We start from the raw sequence: 19241 nt of genomic DNA, 5'->3' as shown, positions 1-19241 counted from the left end.
CACCTGTTACTCTTCCCATTTAAACCTCCCTCTGCCTCACTTTACTGCTGGTCCGTCATCGTTCTTCTGTTATCATCCACTCCCTGCCAGTCCTCGCCCTTGCCTTGGAAGTTCTATTTCTGTTTTAAGGTTAGTCCTGCCTCGTTTGAAAGACTTTGTACCTCACCGTAGTTCTTGGGAAGTTCTGCTTTGTGTTCTGGTGTCCCCAGTAATCTGCTAACCTGACTAGCCGCTCTGAGAAAGCTCTGCTTTGTGCCACGCCACCCAGCTTCATTGGACTCTCTCTCCAGGCTGTCAGCTCCAGCCTTCACCTGCACCCCTGAGCCTCTGTAGTTCTGCATCTCTGGTTACACCTCCCATCAATCATCTACTCTTCAATAAACCTCTCAAACTTTTGTCCTGTGTGTGTGTTCTGAGTTCATCGTTAAACAAATCCTGACACACACACACTAAAAAAGTCAACTTAACTGTGTACTTCATGCCCTGGAAACCTCTGTATTTTATATTGGATATTTTAAACCCATCTATTGAATTTAGTGCACTAGTTGATCTTTTCTTCATCAGAGAACAGCAAGCATGGCAGCCATAATATGGCCTTTTTTGACCTGCTGTATATCAGCCAGTCCCGAAGCTTGATGTATCATGAAACTGTCAACCTTTTGGGTTTTGTGATTTTATTTTATTATTACAATTAAATAATAATAATAATAATAATAATAATAATAATAATAATAATAATAATAATAATAATAATAACAATAATAATATGTTCAGTGTTTTTTCCCTAATCCACCTCTTTCCATCCTTATGTAATTTTGTCCGTGTTGTGTGCACCTGCCTGTTGCTTTAATCCTATAAATTTACCCGTCGTGGGAAAAATAAAGGATTAGTAAATGTTATTTTATCTTAAATAACACTTTTTAATAGGATATATGTACTGGGTTCTTTCAAGGTCTTCATTACATTTTATGAATGGGCTCCAGTAACATATGATAGATAATATCTACTTTGAAAGTTAATATGAACTGCTGCTGAAGACCAATCTGATCTACCTGGATGTTCTCTGGAGGACTGAAACGCCTCAGTCAGTGACGTCAGTCTGTGGGTCTGTCGGGGCAATGAGAGAAGATTCGTCTCCTCTCTCCGTTTGTTGCTCAACGTTTTCTTGCTCATGGTTTTTCCCGTGCTTATATAAATTTGTTATGTTAACACTGAATTTAACCGGCTTTTTACAAACCATACAGCCTAATTTCATTTACGGTATTAAATTTTAGCCAAATGGCGGTTCTTTCTCTGTTCATGTTTTTCTGCTGGTGCAGTCCCTCTCTTTCTCAGAGTCTGATTTGAACAGCACCGCGGATGTTTGTGTTGGGAGCAGTGTGGGCGGCCGGGCTGAGCCTGCGTGCTGATTGGCTGGCGCCGCTGAGCCATGTAGGAGAGGGGAGGGGGAGCAGCAGATTGCCGTGAGGGAGACTTTGGTGCAGCTTCTGCAAGCAGCACGCGTGCACGCTGGTCAGAGTCAGTTTTGGGCCCCCCCCTCCGTCCTGGGCCCGGGACAACAGACCCGTTTGTCCCCCCCTGTCGGCGGGCGTGATGATAATACATGATTTTTAGAGTCAAGTAGACACTTACCCTTATTAAGAAGTCCAACACCACGATCGCCGGGTCACAGCGACTCTCCCTCCCAATGCTCATCGGTCAGCTCCCGTAAATTGATTGATCTGGACGAACAACTTCCAATGTTTTTGGCTTGTGCCACACTGACGGTTGTAGTCCTTCAAGGAGAGTTAAACGATCTTCATTTTCTTCATCTTCACCCGGCGGCATTGTTGTCCTGTTTGCTGGTAGCCCTCGGTTGCCATCAGTTTGGAGCTCTTTAACTACCTTCTCATTTCATCTGGCACGGTTGAACTCTATCTAAATTTTCTCATCCACCTTAAAGTACGAAAATGTGTGCATATCTGTATTTGACCACAGTATTGATTTGAGCATTTCCATCTCCAAAACTGTTGTGGGTTTTTAAATATGGCGGGTCTGATTCCTGTTCTGGAGTTACTCTTGTTACGCAATACGTGACTCCATCCATTAGCCAGAGGAGCGACAAATCTTCAAGTTGACTTGCTGGGCATGGAAACACATCGCTTCTTAAAACTTGTTTTTATTCTTTGGCTTTTATTTGAAGCAGTGTTTCCCATTCTGTTTTGTTGATTGTTGTTGTCTTTTTGTAAAGCACTTTGGTGCAGTTTTATACCTGTTTTTAAAGTGCTATATAAATAAGTTTGACATTGACAAGAAGGTACTAGAAATAGTCACGGTTCCATGTAACTGTTACCAGTTCAAATACCTAAAAAGTGACACATACTGAAGTAAAGCATCCACAGTTAGTACTAATGGAAACAGGGCATCTGTAATTACTTTTTTTAACTATAAGTCGCTCCAGAATATAAGTCACATCAGTAAAAAAAAAGATATATAGGTCACACCGGACTATAAGTCACATTTATTTAGAAATTTATTTCACACAATCCAAGACTAAACACTGACATTTAATCTGGTAATGGTAACTTATTCAATTGCAAAGCTGCATCCACAATCGCCTGAATAATATGCAACACACCTGGGATGTTGAATGGGGTAAATTAGCACAACAGGCCACTAACTACAACCCGGAAAGTTCTCGTCAGAGCATTTTGGTCTAATTACACTGAAATTAGACCGTGGGTGTAACGTGCTGCGTCCTAAGCTAACAGTATGACATGGATGTTTCAGAGCAACATGAAGCTCATGTGCATCAGTGAAGTTGTAACCCACCCGGACAATAGACCTGTAAACTAGCGCCAGCTGTTATTAGCTTCATGGTCAGCCCAATAACAGGGTTCTGTCCCAGTCTGTTTCCTTCGAGCTGCACCACGCAACGCTCCGCTGCATGAATGCATACTGAAACAGTGAAACAACATTTGTACATATGTTCAGTCTTTGTTCTTTATAAGTTAATGTTTTGATAAATTTGTAAGTGGTCCAAGAGGAGCATATAGTTTTCACAGCACCCTCTTGTGGCTATTAGTCAGTAATGTTTACTACTTGGTTCATGTTGTTCAGTATGATTCACTATTTAAAATTGATATGTAAGTTGCATCTGACTATAAGTCACAGGGTCGGCAAAACTATGAAAAAAGTGTGACTTATAGTCCGAAAAATACAGTATATTGCTGTAAACTTAGACAGCTGGAGGACATATTGACATTCCCAATCAACAATCTCCCCTACTCCTCAGTTCCACATTACTGTGTTTGTAAAGTTTAACTTTATGTTCTCCCTTTTTATAGTACATGTGGCCTGCTGTTCTGTTTAGCTGTGACACCATCCTGGAGGAGTTTAGTGGCTGAGATACTGCTGCTAACCACTTTATGTTCTCCTTCTATAGATGATAAACTAGGCCCTGTCAGTGTTTAACCCTGTCTCTCTCCTAGACATATTAGCTTAGGATTTACTACAACTAACTGTATGTGCTCTCTTTCATCGTCTAGACTTGAAAGCTTGCTCAGCGGTTACTTGCTTAGCTGTGTTTCTTTCTGAGATGAAGGCACTAACAGAGCTAGTATTTTCAATACTCTTAAATTTTTCTCTGAAATAGAAAGTAAGTTTCTACATTTGTCCAACTGTGTTCTTTTTATGTCTCTGCTCTCTCTTCTTAAACCCCCAGTTAGTAGTGGCAGATGACTACTCAAAATTATTCTGGTTCTGCTGGAGGTTTCTTCCAGTTAAAGAGGAGTTTTCCTTTCAATTGTTGCTACACGCATGCTCAGTATGAGAGATTGCTGCAAAGTTAACGACACATTGCAAGCAACTATCAACTGTTGCTACAAGCTTACCCAGGAGGGGTGACTGTAAATCAATGACTCATTGTAATCTGCTTTGTTTCCTTAGATAAGAAACTTTTTAACCAATCTCTCTGTGTGATTCCATTGAATGTACTTTGTAAAGTTCCTTGAGATGACCTTTTGTAAATTGGCATTATGTAGAAAACTTTATTGAATTCAACCCTTAAAAATGAAACACTCAGCTAAGACACACGTGAATATATGCTTAGAAAAGCATCCTATATTTGTATAACTTTCATTGGAATGTAAAATGCAATGACAAATTATTTTTTTTATTATTATTAGCAAATCACAGTGTTTTTTGGCAGAAATTTAAAAATAAGGAACTGGCATTACTTTAAGATATGGGATCTTAAGTGTAGCTACCCATAATTCAAAAATGAATTATTGAGCAAAGAGTGACATAAAACCACAGATGGTAAAAACTGTAGCATCTTGGACATTTGAATTGATTTACAGTGAAACGATAATGTTTAACTGATTTGATTTTTTTGTAGTGATTTGATGTGATCAAATCATTAGAAACTGTTTTACTACAATGTGCATTTATTATTTGTAAAATAGTTTTACACCAATTATTTTAATTGTTCAGGTGTTATGGTGATTAAGTATTCAGAATGATACATACACTTACCCAACAAAGTAAGAAATGATGATAAGTTGAACAATCCGGTTGATGATACCAATAGTCCAGCTTTTTACAACCACCGACTTTGTTGTTTCATAAGTGAAGAAGTTCTTCATACATGACCACATTTTTGCAGTATGTCGACAGAAAATACAAAAATTATAAAAGCTTTTTTCACTATAAAACAAGCAATTGTTTTATAGTATAAAGATTCTAGCTGGAAACAAATAATCAATCCCTGTAGCTGTGTTGGCCTTTCCAAAAGGTAATTGCAGATTTAGGTCCTCCAAAAAAAACACAAAAATAAATAACACACAGCTCTGGCAAAGAGAAAAGGTTGTCAAAATGTTGCTTATCTGTCTAAATTCCTAACCCTCATTTACTATAGTGTTCATCTAATGTTATGTTTCCTCTTCTATGGACTTCATACATCACAATGACAAAAAGAGTTAATGAAGAGTCTTCTCATTCTGTTCTTATTTGTAGGTGTCCAGTGAATCAGCCAACAGTCTTCTTTTCTTCTTCTGTTAGCTCTGTTTGCCTCTGACCAGAGAGTCCTCCTTAACAGCTTCTTATAAGACCCCTCCTCTCTCTGTTCAGTACACTGTGGTTTCACAAAACCACAGTGTACAGTGTACTGTGGTTTTGTCTCTAGGCTGCACAAAATATGTGCAGCCTAGAGACAAAACTAAACAGTCAATGTTCCAAAGATTTTATGTTGAATTCCTTTCAATATATCATCTCCTTTTCTAAATCTTGAGTGTTCAATTCAAGCTCTACTCTGAGTAATGTTTGTTTTCCTTCATTTCTTTGTTCTTTTTATTTGCTGACTGTTTTCTGCAGTTCTGGTTTAAGCCAAAAGTAAAGTTGCAAAGAAAAGACTACATCTGTTTAAGCAAACAAAGAGATCAGGTTGTGACAAAGTGACTAGTTTGAGAAGGAAAGGAAAGTTGTGTGCATTCAAACACGGCAGAAACGATTTTATTTCTAAGTCCTAGTCAAGACTCATGTCTTTTTGGGGCAACTACAAAATCTCAAGGCTGTAATGACTGAAATAAGTATTTTTATTATGAAATTCACAACATCTAGGTCACATCTTGGCCCTAATCGCTGTAGGTTAGGATGCTTAACATTACTGTATTTTCTTGGGCATAAATGGCCACTTGAACATTTAATCTTTATCTTTCAGTCTATTAATTTAAATAAACAAATATGTCTGCATCTCTAACATTTAATTCACCATCCAAAAATTTGCTAAAGGCTGCTATTGTTGAAAAGGCTGTTGTTATTTAGAAAATTTATCAAGTGTAAAGAGTGACATTTGTGAGCACAAATATAAATAGCTATTTGTGCTCACAAAAAAGTAATAGCAAGTTATGAAAACCTATTAATGTTTAATTTCTGCTTTTTATGCCTTTGTGAATTATAATTGCTGTCTCCATATTGTTAACTCCTTAAAGGAGCAATAAGCAAAATGTAATTATTTTAGATAGGAAAAACTAAAAATTGTTTTGTGAAGATCTAAAGGTATCTTTTTAGATAGACTATGGTTAAACATCACACACTATCTATCTTTGTTGTTCTCCAATCTGTTGTTTACATAGCCCGTACGGCCGAGCATGCACCTACATGCATGCGCGTCCAGCTGCCACTCAGGGTTTATCCGCTCCCTGCAAATAAAATTACACTGCCAGGCAGGCACAAAATGACAGAAAGCATGCCCATGAGATCAAAATGTTCTCTTGCTAAGAGCATTATAAAGTTATGAGTTACTAACTTCTTCATTAGACATGTTTCTGTAATATTGTGGTTTCTGTCTTGGTTTATGTTTATTAGTTCTGTTAGTTATGATCAGTTAGTTCACTCCTCTGCCTCAGGTTTTTTATACTGTTCTACGTTCTGTCTTGTTTTGGATGCTTTTATAGCTTTTGCACGGTTACAGTTTATTTCGTCATGTCTTTAGTTTTAGTCTTAGTCGTTATTTTGGTTCCTGTATTTGCATCATTTCTGGTTTTTATTATGTGCTTGTGTTCTGCTCAGTCTTAGCTTTTGTTTTCTTTCTAGGGTTTAGTTTGTATGATTACTTTGGTTTTGTATTTTGTCTAGTTCAGTTCTGTCCCGTTTCCACTTATCCTGTCAACCTTTCAGCCACATCATCCCTTGATTATTCTCACCTGTTTTTGGTTAGTCTCCCCGCTCACCTGCCGCCTGTCTATTTAAACCTGCCTTAGTTTTCTGTTTGTTGCCGGAACGTCGCATGTTTCACGCTTTTTCTCATCCACCTATCTCCCGGTAAGAGCTCACCAGCATTCTGTGTTTCTGCCTGTTTAACCAATTGCTTAGCAACAGTGTCTGGCTGAATACCGGGTTCATCTCCTCGTAAATCATTACAGTACGTTCCAGCCCAATCATGAACCCATCACCGACACTTTTTTTCCGCTCAGGAAGAGCAATGTTAGCGAGACCGTTTTTTTTACCCAGCATGCCGGCTCACACCAATTACTCACCTGAAGCCTCTAGCCTGTCTTCCCCAGAATGTTTCCATTCAGATCCAGACTTTTTTGAGGAGGTTGACACGGAGGTAGTGCAGGAGATCCGCCCGGACCTTTTCCCGGAGCCGGCTCTGATCCCCGCTCTGAACGTGGAGCCGTGGAGGTCGCCGGGATCTCGAGCGGTCCCGTCTCTTCGGGGGGAATCAGCCTCCCGGTCTGGCCCATCCTCCCGCTGTCGAAAGAGGAAGCGCCCATCTACCTCCCGCTCTCCCACCAGTCACGGCCAGCGGATCGACAAGCCGGTCCAGGCATTGTCAGCCGCTGGGCCTCAGCCCACGTCCTCCGCCGCTTCTTCTCCCACTTCCTGCCCAGTGGACCGGAGCCCCTCGCCTTCCAGTGCTGAGTTGCTCACAGCTCCCCCTGGTGGCGTCCGAGACACTAAGGATGTGGTCCTGGAGGACAAAATAAGGACTTTTGCTCCAATAATTAATCGTCTGAGAGAGACTCTTTTGACCCACTATTCAGCTGGTCTGGAGGTAAAATTAAAGGAACTGGAGGGACATTACAGAACTGCCCTCAGGTCGTTCTACAGCCGACCTGAGCCTGTCCCCGAGGGTCTGGCTGATGCCTCGGGTTTGGACTGCCGAGGTGCACTGTTCACCAGTCTACAGGCCTGGGACGTAGAGACCTAGGAGGCTCCGCCGCCAGCTGCCGACATGGAGACCCAGGAGGGTCTGCCACCGGCTGGCGATGTGGAGACCCAGGAGGGTCTGCCGCCAGCTGGCGATGTGGAGACCCAGGAGGGTCTGCCGCCGGTCTGTGACACTGGGACCCAGGAGGGTCGCCGCCGGTCTGTGACACGGGGATCCAGGAGGGTCCACCGCCGGTCTGTGACACGGGGACCCAGGAGGGTCCACCGCCAGCCTGTTACGTGGAGACCCAGGAGGGTCTGCCCTTCTCTGTGAAATCACAGGGCTGATTCAGTTGTAAACTTGGTAGCCTCAATCCTTTTTTTAGTTGCTGGTTTTTAAGTTATGGTTTTATTTAGTCTTGTAATGTTTTTATTTATTTAACTTTGAATTATTATTGTAATGTGTCATTTTTTTCTGTAGCACTTTAGCCAACAGTAGTTGTTTTTAAACATGATGGGTTTTGTGGTAAAGCGTATTGTGTCACTTCCTGTCGTCACGGTGTGAATTGCGGTCAGTTGATCTAGACTCTCGCTTTTATCTTTAATCTCTTTGCTGTAACATGTGTTTCTAACACATAAGCATTTTTAAAACATTGTCTGTTGCTGCACATCACGTTTGGGAACTCCTCGTGTTTTGCACAGTTAGCTTTTCTCATTATGATAAGAGGGCGCTAGCCTAGCTTTAGCCTAGCCTAGCTTTAGCCCCACAATGGTTTCTTCCCCTACTCTTCCATCCGCTTCTCCGTCTCTGCCTAAGTCTCCCCCTATCTCCTGCTCTCTTGTCAGATGTTTAGTTATCCTCTGCCTCCTTTAGTGACAATGGTACATGTAATAAATGTATGCTTTGGAGGCGAGGGTGTCAGAATTGGAGACCCGGCTCCATGCTGTTTAAAAACCAGCTGATAGCTGCCCCTTTGCTAGCGCGGAGCAACATAGAGTAACTTCACGTAGCGGTCCTCCAGCAGCAGTACCCGAGCAGCTGGGTAACCAGGCCGGCTGGGTGACGGTTCGTAGGAAGCATAGCTCTAGATTTCAGCCCCAAGGTCACCACCAACCCGTCTGCGTTTATAACAAATTTTCCCCACTCAGCGACACACCCACTGAGAAGCTGGCCCTGATTATTGGGAGTTCAATAGTCAGAAACGTGGCACTAGAGACACCAGGGACCATAGTCAAATGCCTGCCAGGGGCCAGAACGGGCGACATAGAATCTTACCTAAAACTGCTAGCTAAGGATAAGCGTAAATACAGTAAGATTGGTATTCACGCTGGTGGAAATGACACCTGGTTACACCGATTGGAGGTCACTAAAGTTGGTGTTGCTTCGGTGTCTAAGTTTGCTTAAACAATGTAGGACTCCATAATTTTCTCTGGTGCCCTGTCTGATCTGACCAGTGATGACATGTTTAGCCACATGTCATCATTCAACCGCTGGTTGTCTAGGTGGTGTTCTGAAAATGACGCTACATTGATAACTGGCGAACTTTCTGGGGAAAATCTGGTCTGATCCGGACAGATGGCATCCATCCCACTTTGGATGGTGCAGCTCTTCTTTCTAGGAATCTGGCCGGATTTATTAGTTCTCCTAAATGCTGACAACCCAGGGTCCAGACCAGGAAGCAGAGCCGTAGTTTAACACACCTCTTACCCACCAAATACCCTATTGAGACAGTGTCTTTCCCTCTGCCAAAACTGAACAGATCAAATATGGATCTAAAAGGAACAAATCAGAAAAATCTAATAAACATCAATACGGCTTACCTTGAAACAAAAAATAAAACAATTAAATGTGGTCTATTAAATATAAGGTCTCTTCCTCCAAGGACTTTGTTAGTTAATGAATTGATTTCTAATAATCACATTGATTTATTTTGTCTCACAGAAATCTGGCTACAAGAGGACTACATTAGTATAAATGAGTAAACTCTCTCCAATTATTCAAATGTCCACATTCCCAGATCTACGGGAAGAGGAGGAGGAGTAGCAACCATCTTTCAGTCTGATTTATTAATTAGTCCCAGGCCAATTAATAACTACAGTTCTTTTGAACATTTAACCATCAGTTTCCCTCGTCCAAACAGCAAAGCAGTAAAACCTCTTCTGTTTGTTCTTTTGTACTATACAAAACAACAAAGGCCCTTACACTCAGTTTTTGGATCAGTTGCCAAGATTTCTTATCTGATTTGGAGTTAAACACTGACAAGGTTATTATAGTGGGAGATTTTAACATTCATGTTGACACAGAATGTGATAACCTTAAAACTATCCAACTATTCAAATCGGTTATGCTCAAAATGTGCATAAACCGACACACTCTTAGCTTCGTACTTTAGACCTTGTGCTGACATATGGCATTGATTGTGAAAAATTAACAGTATTTCCTCACAACCCTGTCCTATCTGATAATTTTTAAATAACATTTGATTTTAATCTGTGTTCTCTACCCCCAAAAGAGGGTTCCATTATAGTAGATATTTATCAGATAATGCTGTATTAAACTTTAAAGAATCTGCCCCCCTTTTAATATCTTCAGTATTGCAGAAATGCCCTGCAGATAGCAGCAATGTTGTTTCTTCTCATTCACAAATAGATGTTTTTGTTAATGGTGTGACTTCCTCATTGTGTTCTGCATTAGACAATGTAGCTCCCTTGAAAAAGAAGGTGATTATTCACAGGAAGCTGGCTCCCTGGTTTAATTCAGAGCTGCGTTCCTTGAAGCACAATGTTAGGAAATTGGAGAAAAAATGGCACTCTACACACCAAGGGGAATCCTACCTAATCTGGAAAGACAGTCTACTGTTGTATAAAAAGACCCTCCGCAGAGTTAGAGCAGCATATTTTTCATCATTAATTGAAGAGAATAAGAATAATCCTAGATTTCTCTTCAGTACAGTTGTCAAACTTGAGTCACAGCTCCGTTGATCCATCCATTCCCTTAGCTCTTAGCAGTAATGACTTTATGGGATTCTTCATAACTTAAATTGATTCCATTAAAAATAAAATAAATGGCATCCTCCCAAACATGATTACCTCATCCTCAGTAAGTGAGGCAGCATTGGAGGAATCTTTGGAAGTGCGCGGTGTTTGAACTGTTCAGAAGCAATAGAGCTTTCTGAGCTATCTAAAATTTTAGCTTCATCTAAATCTTCTACCTGTACGTTAGACCCAATCCCAACCAAGAAGTTTAAGGAGGTATTCCCTCTGATCAGTGGCCATATTTTAGACATGATTAATCTATCCTTAGTAAACAGATATGTACCACAGGCTTTTAAAGTAGCCGTTATTAAACCTTTACTTAAGAAATCATCTCTTGATCAAGATGAGTTAATAAATTACAGACCTATATCTAATCTACTTTTCTTATCTAAAATTCTTGAGAAAGTAGTTGCTAATCAACTCTGTGAACATTTACAAAGTAATGACCTACTTAAGGAGTTTCAGTCAGGCTTCAGAGCTCATCATAGCACTGAAACAGCTCTGGTGAAGGTCACTAATGATATTCACATGGCCTCAGATAATGGACTATACTTGTCCTGTTAGATCTCAGTGCTGCATTTGATACAGTTGATCACAATTTTCTTCTACAAAAACCTGAGCATACTGTAGGAATTAAAGGCATACTATGCAACATTTTTCAGTTAATTAATGTGTTCCATACTGTTTTGGATGATCAAATGAGTCATTTCAGGTCGAACAAAGGTTTTCTCGGCCGCCCTGGGGGTCTGTGGGCTAAGTACCGCACTTGCAATTGCAAGAGCTCACGGCCCGCACACACAGAAGTCTCGCTTTACGGCGAGAACTCCATGTGTTTTTGCCCTGCCATTCACTATATGCACGCGCGAAAGCAACAACAAAGAACCGCGTGTTAACGTCAAATAAACATGCAAGCATATCGAGTTTTATTATTATTATTATTATTATTATTATTATTATTATTTATTTTTATTTTATTTTATGTTGGCGAGACGCTACTGCGGCGGCGGCTGCGGCTTGGCAAGGCGGTGGCGTCTCGCCAACATAAAAAATAAATAAATAATAATAATAATAATAATAAAACTGATAGCGCTGCGGTAAGCTTGATGTTCATACCTTCACTGTGTTAGTCATTGTTTGTACTGCCGTTTTTTTTTTACTTTTCGTTGCGTTCGCCTGTCTGCTAAGCTCAAAACAACCGCGCCTGGTTTGACGGGGAAACCAGAACAGCTGAGCATCTTTACGAAAGTGCACTTTTACTTTCGCTGGAAAATCAACCCCGGTTGCATAGTATACCTTTAAGGGGAAAGCATTAGGCTGGTCTAAATCGTATCTATCGGACAGATTCCAGTTTGTTCATGTTAATTATAAAACTTCTTCAATATATATATATATATGCTTCCGATTGGCAAAATTATCAGACAGCATGGGATTAATTTCCACTGTTATGATGATGACACTCAGCTATATTTATCCATAAATCCTGATGAATCCAATCAATTACTTTGACTGCAATCATGTCTTGATGACATCAAAAGCTGGATGACTTTAAATTACCTGCATTTAAATTCTGACAAGACAGAAGTTATAATCTTTGGACCAGAGTCCTCAAAAAATAAACTTCTTAATCAATCACTTACACTGGATCACTAAAAGTACAATGGGAGGCAGATCCTTTAGTTATCAGGCTCCTCTCCTGTGGAACCAACTCCCAGTTTTGGTCTGTGAGGCAGACACCGTGTCTACTTTTAAGACTAATCTTAAAACATTCCTTTTTGACAAAGCTTATAGTTAGAGTGGCTCATGTTACCCTGAGATACCTCTATAGTTTTGCTGCTATAGGCTTAGGCTACTGGAGGACATCAGGGACTATTTTTCTCACTCTATTGAGTTCTACTGTTCTCCAATTTTGCATTGCTTGTCATCATTTCAGCTTTTAACTTTTTGTTCTCGCTCATTTTTCTTCATAGTAGGTCTGGCGTGCTGTTAGCTGTGACATCATCCAGGGAAGACAAATAATCCACTATTATCATCTAATGTAGAACAGATTACTGGACCAATGTGTGCTTCTGTGCTTTTTTGTCTCTCTTATTGTATCTCTGCTCTGTCTTCTCTAACCCCCAGTCGGTCGAGGCAGATGAACGTTCATACTGAGCCTGGTTCTGCTGGAGGTATTTCCTTTCCGTTAATGGGGAGTTTTTCTTTCCGCTGTCGCCTCATGCTTGCTCAGTATGAGGGATTGCTGCAAAGCCATGGACAATGCAGATGACTCTCCCTGTGGTTCTACGCTTCTCTGGGAGTGAATGCTGCTTGTCGGGACTTTGATGCAATCAACTGGGTTCCCTTATATAGGAAATTTTTGACCAATCTGTATAATCTGACCCAATCTGTATAATCTGATTGAAATTGACTTTGTAAAGTGCCTTGAGATGACATGCTTCATGATTTGGCGCAATATAAATAAAATAAAATTGAATTGAATTGAATAAATTAAATTTGATTACAAAACAATTATCTTTCACATCTGGGAAAGTCACCAGGTACCTACTTGAGGGTCGTTCAAAATTTTCAGTAATGTAATACATCAAACCCTGTCAACAATGTAGAAAACATACCTAAAAAAGAATATATGGATAACCTATATCACTCACAATTGCATTTGGTGTTTTGTGACATTTGTGGATTAGTTGTATAACGTCCCATGGCATTGAATGCACAAAGTAACACTGTTTCAAAAGTCAATGTGCATGTGCATTTTTTTTTCTAAGGGAACTTTAACCATCAACTAAGCAGTTTTTCACAGCGGTTATGTGTTGGGAAAACTGATCTGGCTACTAACTTAGCTCATCACCATCAGGGTGTGAATATGTAACTGACTGTAGTTTAAAGTGCTTTGGGGGTCATTGAACTTGACAAAACACAATACAAGTATAGTCCATTTACCATAAAATGACTATAGAAGAGCCAAATAAAAAACTACAATCGAAAAATATAAATATTCCAAATACAAACTAAGTGACAGCGAAAAACACATGGATCTTGGAAGAATTAGTCCTGCACTGTAAATGTAAGGAAGCATTTAGTGCATTTTAGTATTTAGATATTGGAACACTGCTGTTTTAATAATTAAGAGACATAGTTCTGCTTCCTTTAGTTTACATTGCCATAGAATAATGCAAATAAAATATTTAAATCAAAACCAGTTCTGGGGGGATGTTTTGTTTTTAGATATCTTTGTTTTAGATAATTGTTTATTTTAAATAAAAAACATAAAATAATGTTCTCCAGAGATGTTTAAGACTTCTTAACACAGCTTTCATCAAACAGCCAATGTAGTGTAGCTAAGGGAAACAAAAACCACACTTTATACACTGAGAGAGGTAGACCACACCAAATTGAGCAGAGAAGTCATTTTGTTAAAAGGCAGCTATTAGCCCCATGGCTGAGTCTCCACATCCTAATACACACATCTAACTGTATCCAGCTGAATATAGCATTACACACTTATTCACTTACAGAGCCTTTCAGTCTAATGCCATCATGAACCACTGAATGCTTCCATTATACACCACTTGCTCAACATGAGTTAGGAATAGATAAAAGCCTGACAGTTTAGCCTGTCGTGTTCTTTCTTTCTTTCTTTCTTTCTTTCTTTCTTTCTTTCTTTCTTTCTTTCTGACCCCCTGCCTCCCTCCCTACCTTCCTTTGTCTGTTTGTTCCCTTGCTCATTTCCTTTGGTTTCTTTCTTAATAGAAATGGGTGCCACCTCATTATTACTGTATTACTGAACGTCTTCCATGTTATCTCCGTAGTTCTATTGTCACTGTACACTGAAGCAGCAACAGCAGTCAGAATTGTCATCACTTAGCTCTTCAGAAAAATTGCAGTATTCTACAGCAGTGTAATAAAACCTTTAACTACCTTTAACTAGTATTTGTCGGAATGATCAATGTGTTCATCTGTTAATGTTGGAGAGATGTTACAGGTCTATTCTGATCGTGGATTATCCTTGATACAAGTTCACAAGTGCTGTAATCTCATCCTCTGTATTACAAAACATCAAACCTAATTGTGATTAAAGACTAAAAAATATATTTAATCTTACATGGTTACAATGGTAAGCTTGAGAAAGACAATCAGGAAAAGAAATCCCTAAAAATCTCTATAGTCATGACAGTACAAGTGATCTGTACAGTGAGGAGATTTTGGATGTGTGAGCCTTGACAGTGGCACTGCTTTGGGGATACTGAAGAGGAGATGGATCAACTTTGAATCAGCTAGCAGAACTAGAGAAAGTGCCAGTGCTGCAAAATAGTGTAGTGGACACTAGGAATTATTTCGGTGTTCTGCCAGTGATATAAACTGATGGGTCTGATGGATGGATGGATGGATAGGAAATGTAAAGAGATAAAAAAGTAAAGATCTGATTGTTGAAGCTTTACTGGTATTCTTGTACTTGTTCTGACCTGGTAGTTAATTCTGACAAAATTATTACACTAAATACATATCTCTTTATTACCATCTTCCACATTGGTGACCCCAGGCAGTTGAACATGTTATCACATTACAACTTATTGGCTACCTGTTCCTCCACTGGCCATAGTTTTGGACCCTGCCACCACTTCATCTGAAAGTTTTGCGGCTGTGGTCCAGCTTCGAGAGTTCTGGAGCTTTGGTTCCAGCATGTAGAGGCCCAGGTCTATCTCCATGGCAAAACAACGGACGACACAAAGTATTTTCATATTGTAGCAGCATTGGATTCTGCTTCAAACCACCGACTGATGGGACTGCTGTGGGAACTGCCAAGCATTAACAAATATTGTGCGCTCAAGGAAAATCTGTTGCGTCCTTACCAATTCTCAGACGCTGAGTGAGACAATCAACTATTGGCCATGGATGGATTGGGAGATCGCAGGCTCTCTGAGCTGATGGATAACATGCTGAAACATGATGTTTCTTTCCTCTTCACACACCTGTTTCTGGACCAGCTTCCTTCACCTGTTTGCACTGCACTGGCCAGCTCCCCTCTGATCCAGACCAAGGATTACCATGTATTGGCTGAGGGGACAGACCTGCTTTTGTTGGCTTCCAGGCACTACAGTGTGCATGCACTTTTACCGTGTGTGACTCAAGGGGTGCTGGAGGCTGACGATGCCATGGCTGCTTTGAAAGTGCAGCAGAAAGATGGCGTTCTCTGCAAAGTGCTGCATTCCTCCGTGTTCATTGTGGCTTAAGGGAAATGAGAAGGCCGGTGCCCACTAACGTCTGTTTGTGCTGGCAGCTCAGTTAAGGTGTTATTCATTGTGGATAAAGTTTCTGTATATTGTTTCTTGGTGGATCTAAGTGTGCAGTGGACATTTTGTCAGTATTAGCAACATACATTTGTGTCTTAGTCATGAAACCCCACTGGAGTATGTTTAAGTAAGTACGTAAGTAAATGTGGGCGTGCTAATCACACGGCAATATGTACTTAGGGATTGAGGTTGGTAGGGTATGTTTTAATGGACATCAGTTTAGCTGGGACTTTGTGATAGCGTCTGTGTCTGTACCTATTCTCGGTGCTGACTTTTTTGTGTGCTTTCAGCTTATTGGTGCATGTTGCTGCTTGATCAATGTTTTATCTTTCGATATCTACCCCTATAAACTTGGGGGTCCCAGCCTCCAGCCTCTTGTTGACATGCTTACCACAGGTAATGAGTATCAGCATTTGTTGGCTAAGTTTCCCGCTTTCATGAGTTTCCTGCTCTTAAGGTGGCCTTTTCTGTTACCATAGCCAAGCATGGGGTAGAGTATTGCATCTCTACTGTGTGTCCACCTGTTTTTGCGCAGGCACGGCATTTAGATATCACCAAGTTAGCAATAGCGAAGGAGGAGTTTCCTAACGTGACGCGCCTCTACATTGTGCACTGCTCCAAAAGTCAATGGGCAATGGGGGTTGGCGACCCTGTGAGGATTTTTCAGCGCCTTAATAACACGACCAGTAACTACAGGTACCCAGACCCACACATTCAACATTTCTTCTGCTCATCTGACTGGGCTTCGTGTTTTCAAAAGTGGACTTTGTGCAAGGCTACCATCAGGCTCCTGTCCATCCGTTAAACGTACCAAAAACCACAGTTATCACTCATTTTGGTCTTTTTAGAGTTTGTATGAATGCCCTCCAGCCTTAAAGGTGCAGCACAGATGTTCCAGCTTCTTATGGGTTCAGTTCTGTAGGGTATGCCAATTTTGTTTGTCTATTTGGACAATATCTTGGTGACTAATCTCTTGGTGGCAGAACACATGGTGCACCTCCTGCAATTGTTTGTTTGGCTCCATGAGCATGACCTGATTGGGAAGGTGTTAGTTCTGTCTACCTGCTGTTAGTTCTTGGAACACAAGCTGTCACGTCAAGGGGTGGTTCCCCTATCTGCCAAGGTTTAAGCAGTTTCAGCTTTTCTTCGCCCACCCTCAGTGAAACCCCTGCAGTTTTGGGGGATGGTAAACCTTTATAACTGTTTCAATCACATGATGCACCTCTTGTTCAAGAGAGGCATTCAATAATGTCAAAAATGCCCTGGCTAATGCTGCACTGTAGGCACTGTAGGCCCACCCATCTGCAGCGGCTCCTGTGGCCCTGACAACCGATGCCTCTGATTATGCCGTTGGGGCAATGTGTAAGCAATGAGTGGATGTAGCCTGGCAGCCTCTCACCTTTTTTTACAGGAAGCTTAGGGATGAGAAGAAGTATAGTACCTTTGACAGGGAAGTGCTTGCCTTTTTTCTGGCAACACGCCATTTCCGGTGCATGTTGGAGTGCATAGGCTTTACTGCTTTTGTTGACCACAAGCCTCTCACCTTTGCAATGGTGAAAGTTTCAGAACTATGATCGGCGCAGCAACAAAGGCACTTGTCTGCAGTTTCCAAGTTCACTATGGACATTCAGCAAGTGGCTGGCAACAATAATATGGTAGCTGACACTGTCCAGAGTGCAACTTGCTTCCATGCATTTAGGGGTGGATTACTTTGCCATGACTACAAAATGTTTTTTTGGACATCCATGCATATTCCGCAATTCTTTAACTTGAAGATTGGTATTCTTGCTAATGACTATTTGCACACTTTTAACTTCTCAGGGAGGGGTTGTTTATCACATTCTTGCAACTGCACAGTACTTTACATATCTCTGTAAAGTACTGTGACTTTAAAGTCTTTTTGATTCAAATATGTAAATCCATCAGATGCTAAGGACTATTTGCACAGTTTTAGCTTCCCAGGAAGTGTTGTCGGCACATGCAACTATTTGAAAACATTATCTGTTGTTGTGTCAGCGTGTTATGCGTGAATTCTATGTGAGACTGTGTCTAACCAAAATTTCATTATGGGAACATAATGTCACTAAATATTCTTGATTCTCATAGTTTTTTAAGTGAAAAGAAATAGAAGCTTTACCTGCTTCCCATTAAACAACCTGACATTCATGGTAAGTCATTATTTTCTAGATACTTAAACCATTTTGTCTTTGATTTATATATGTGGCTCTCTGTCAAAGCCAGTTGAAATCCAGCCAGGAACACTGCCAGCCGTGCACCAACTTATCTCCCATCAGGAGAAACCAAAGTAAAAAGAGCTCTCTTTTCATTTATATTCCTAGAAATTGATGTGTGTGCCAGGGCAGAATTTGAAATGTAGAAGTAGATTTTAATTCTGGAGTTTAATCCAAAGGGAGTTGTTGAACTTGGTGAATGTTTCTAATGGCTGACTTAATTAATGTAATAAGCTGTTATTGTGCTTTTGTATAAAGTGCAGCAGTGATAAGAATGTAGCAGTGCAGGAGAAAAGCTTTTTTTTTTTTTTTTAAAAAGTGTGCAGAAGAATGTCCAACTATGCTTGTAGTGCAAAGATTATGGTGCAAAAAGGCCTTAATTTGAAAAGTTCAATGTTGGCAGTGCAAAATAATAATGGCGTAAAATGCAGTAAACGTTCAGTTGTGTACTTTTACATTTAAATCGATTATAAAAGCAACGTTGGCAGTGCAAAATAATGATGCGAAATGGCCATAAAGTTCAGTTCTGTGCATGTGTGATGCAGAGCCCAGTTTATAGTTCAACAGTTCAACAGTCTGATGGCAATGGATAGCAAGCTGTTGGCATCCCTTTAGACAGACTCTTTGAATGACAAGTGATCACTGAAATATAAAATAAATACAATTGGAGCATTTTGAAGATTATGATGTTCAGCACCTCGCCAAAAGGTACTATATAACCATAATCACTGAAGAAACACAATTCTACTGAATATATTTTGTGCTTGTGGTTGTTCAAGTGTGGTTGTTGTAATTCTGGGTTTAAGGATTGATTCTAAACTTGCAGCTGGAGTAATTTGAACCTGCCAGGGAGCTCTCTCCTTAAATCTAAAGCATACAGTCTGTGCCACTGCAGCTGGCTTTTCGGTGTTCCTTCTATTTTTGGAAAAACAGACACCCTGTTTCCATCTGGTAGCCAATGCATGTAATTGCAGCTGAGCAGCTTTCCAGGCGAAGGGCATTCTGTCTCCATGTAGTGGCCATTGTGTGTAACTACAGCTCAGTGGTTTAA

General features: G+C 40.5%; 1 protein-coding gene across 1 annotated transcript in view; it reads right to left on the bottom strand.

Moving 5' to 3' along the window:
* The window catches only part of p2rx3b (purinergic receptor P2X, ligand-gated ion channel, 3b), a 159147-nt gene extending 154112 nt beyond the window's left edge, over window positions 1–5035 (bottom strand). The window contains exon 1 of the mRNA XM_036129850.1: window positions 4516–5035. Within this exon, the coding sequence (XP_035985743.1) occupies window positions 4516–4637 (122 nt within the window). The 5' untranslated portion in view covers window positions 4638–5035. The remainder of the gene's footprint in view (window positions 1–4515) is intronic.
* Between the last annotated feature and the right edge of the window lie 14206 nt (window positions 5036–19241).

Source organism: Fundulus heteroclitus, unplaced genomic scaffold, assembly GCF_011125445.2.
Source record: "Fundulus heteroclitus isolate FHET01 unplaced genomic scaffold, MU-UCD_Fhet_4.1 scaffold_236, whole genome shotgun sequence".
Classification (NCBI taxonomy): Eukaryota; Metazoa; Chordata; class Actinopteri; order Cyprinodontiformes; family Fundulidae; genus Fundulus; species Fundulus heteroclitus.
Note: the sequence above shows the minus strand (reverse complement) of the source record. Positions and strands in the feature narration are given on the sequence as shown.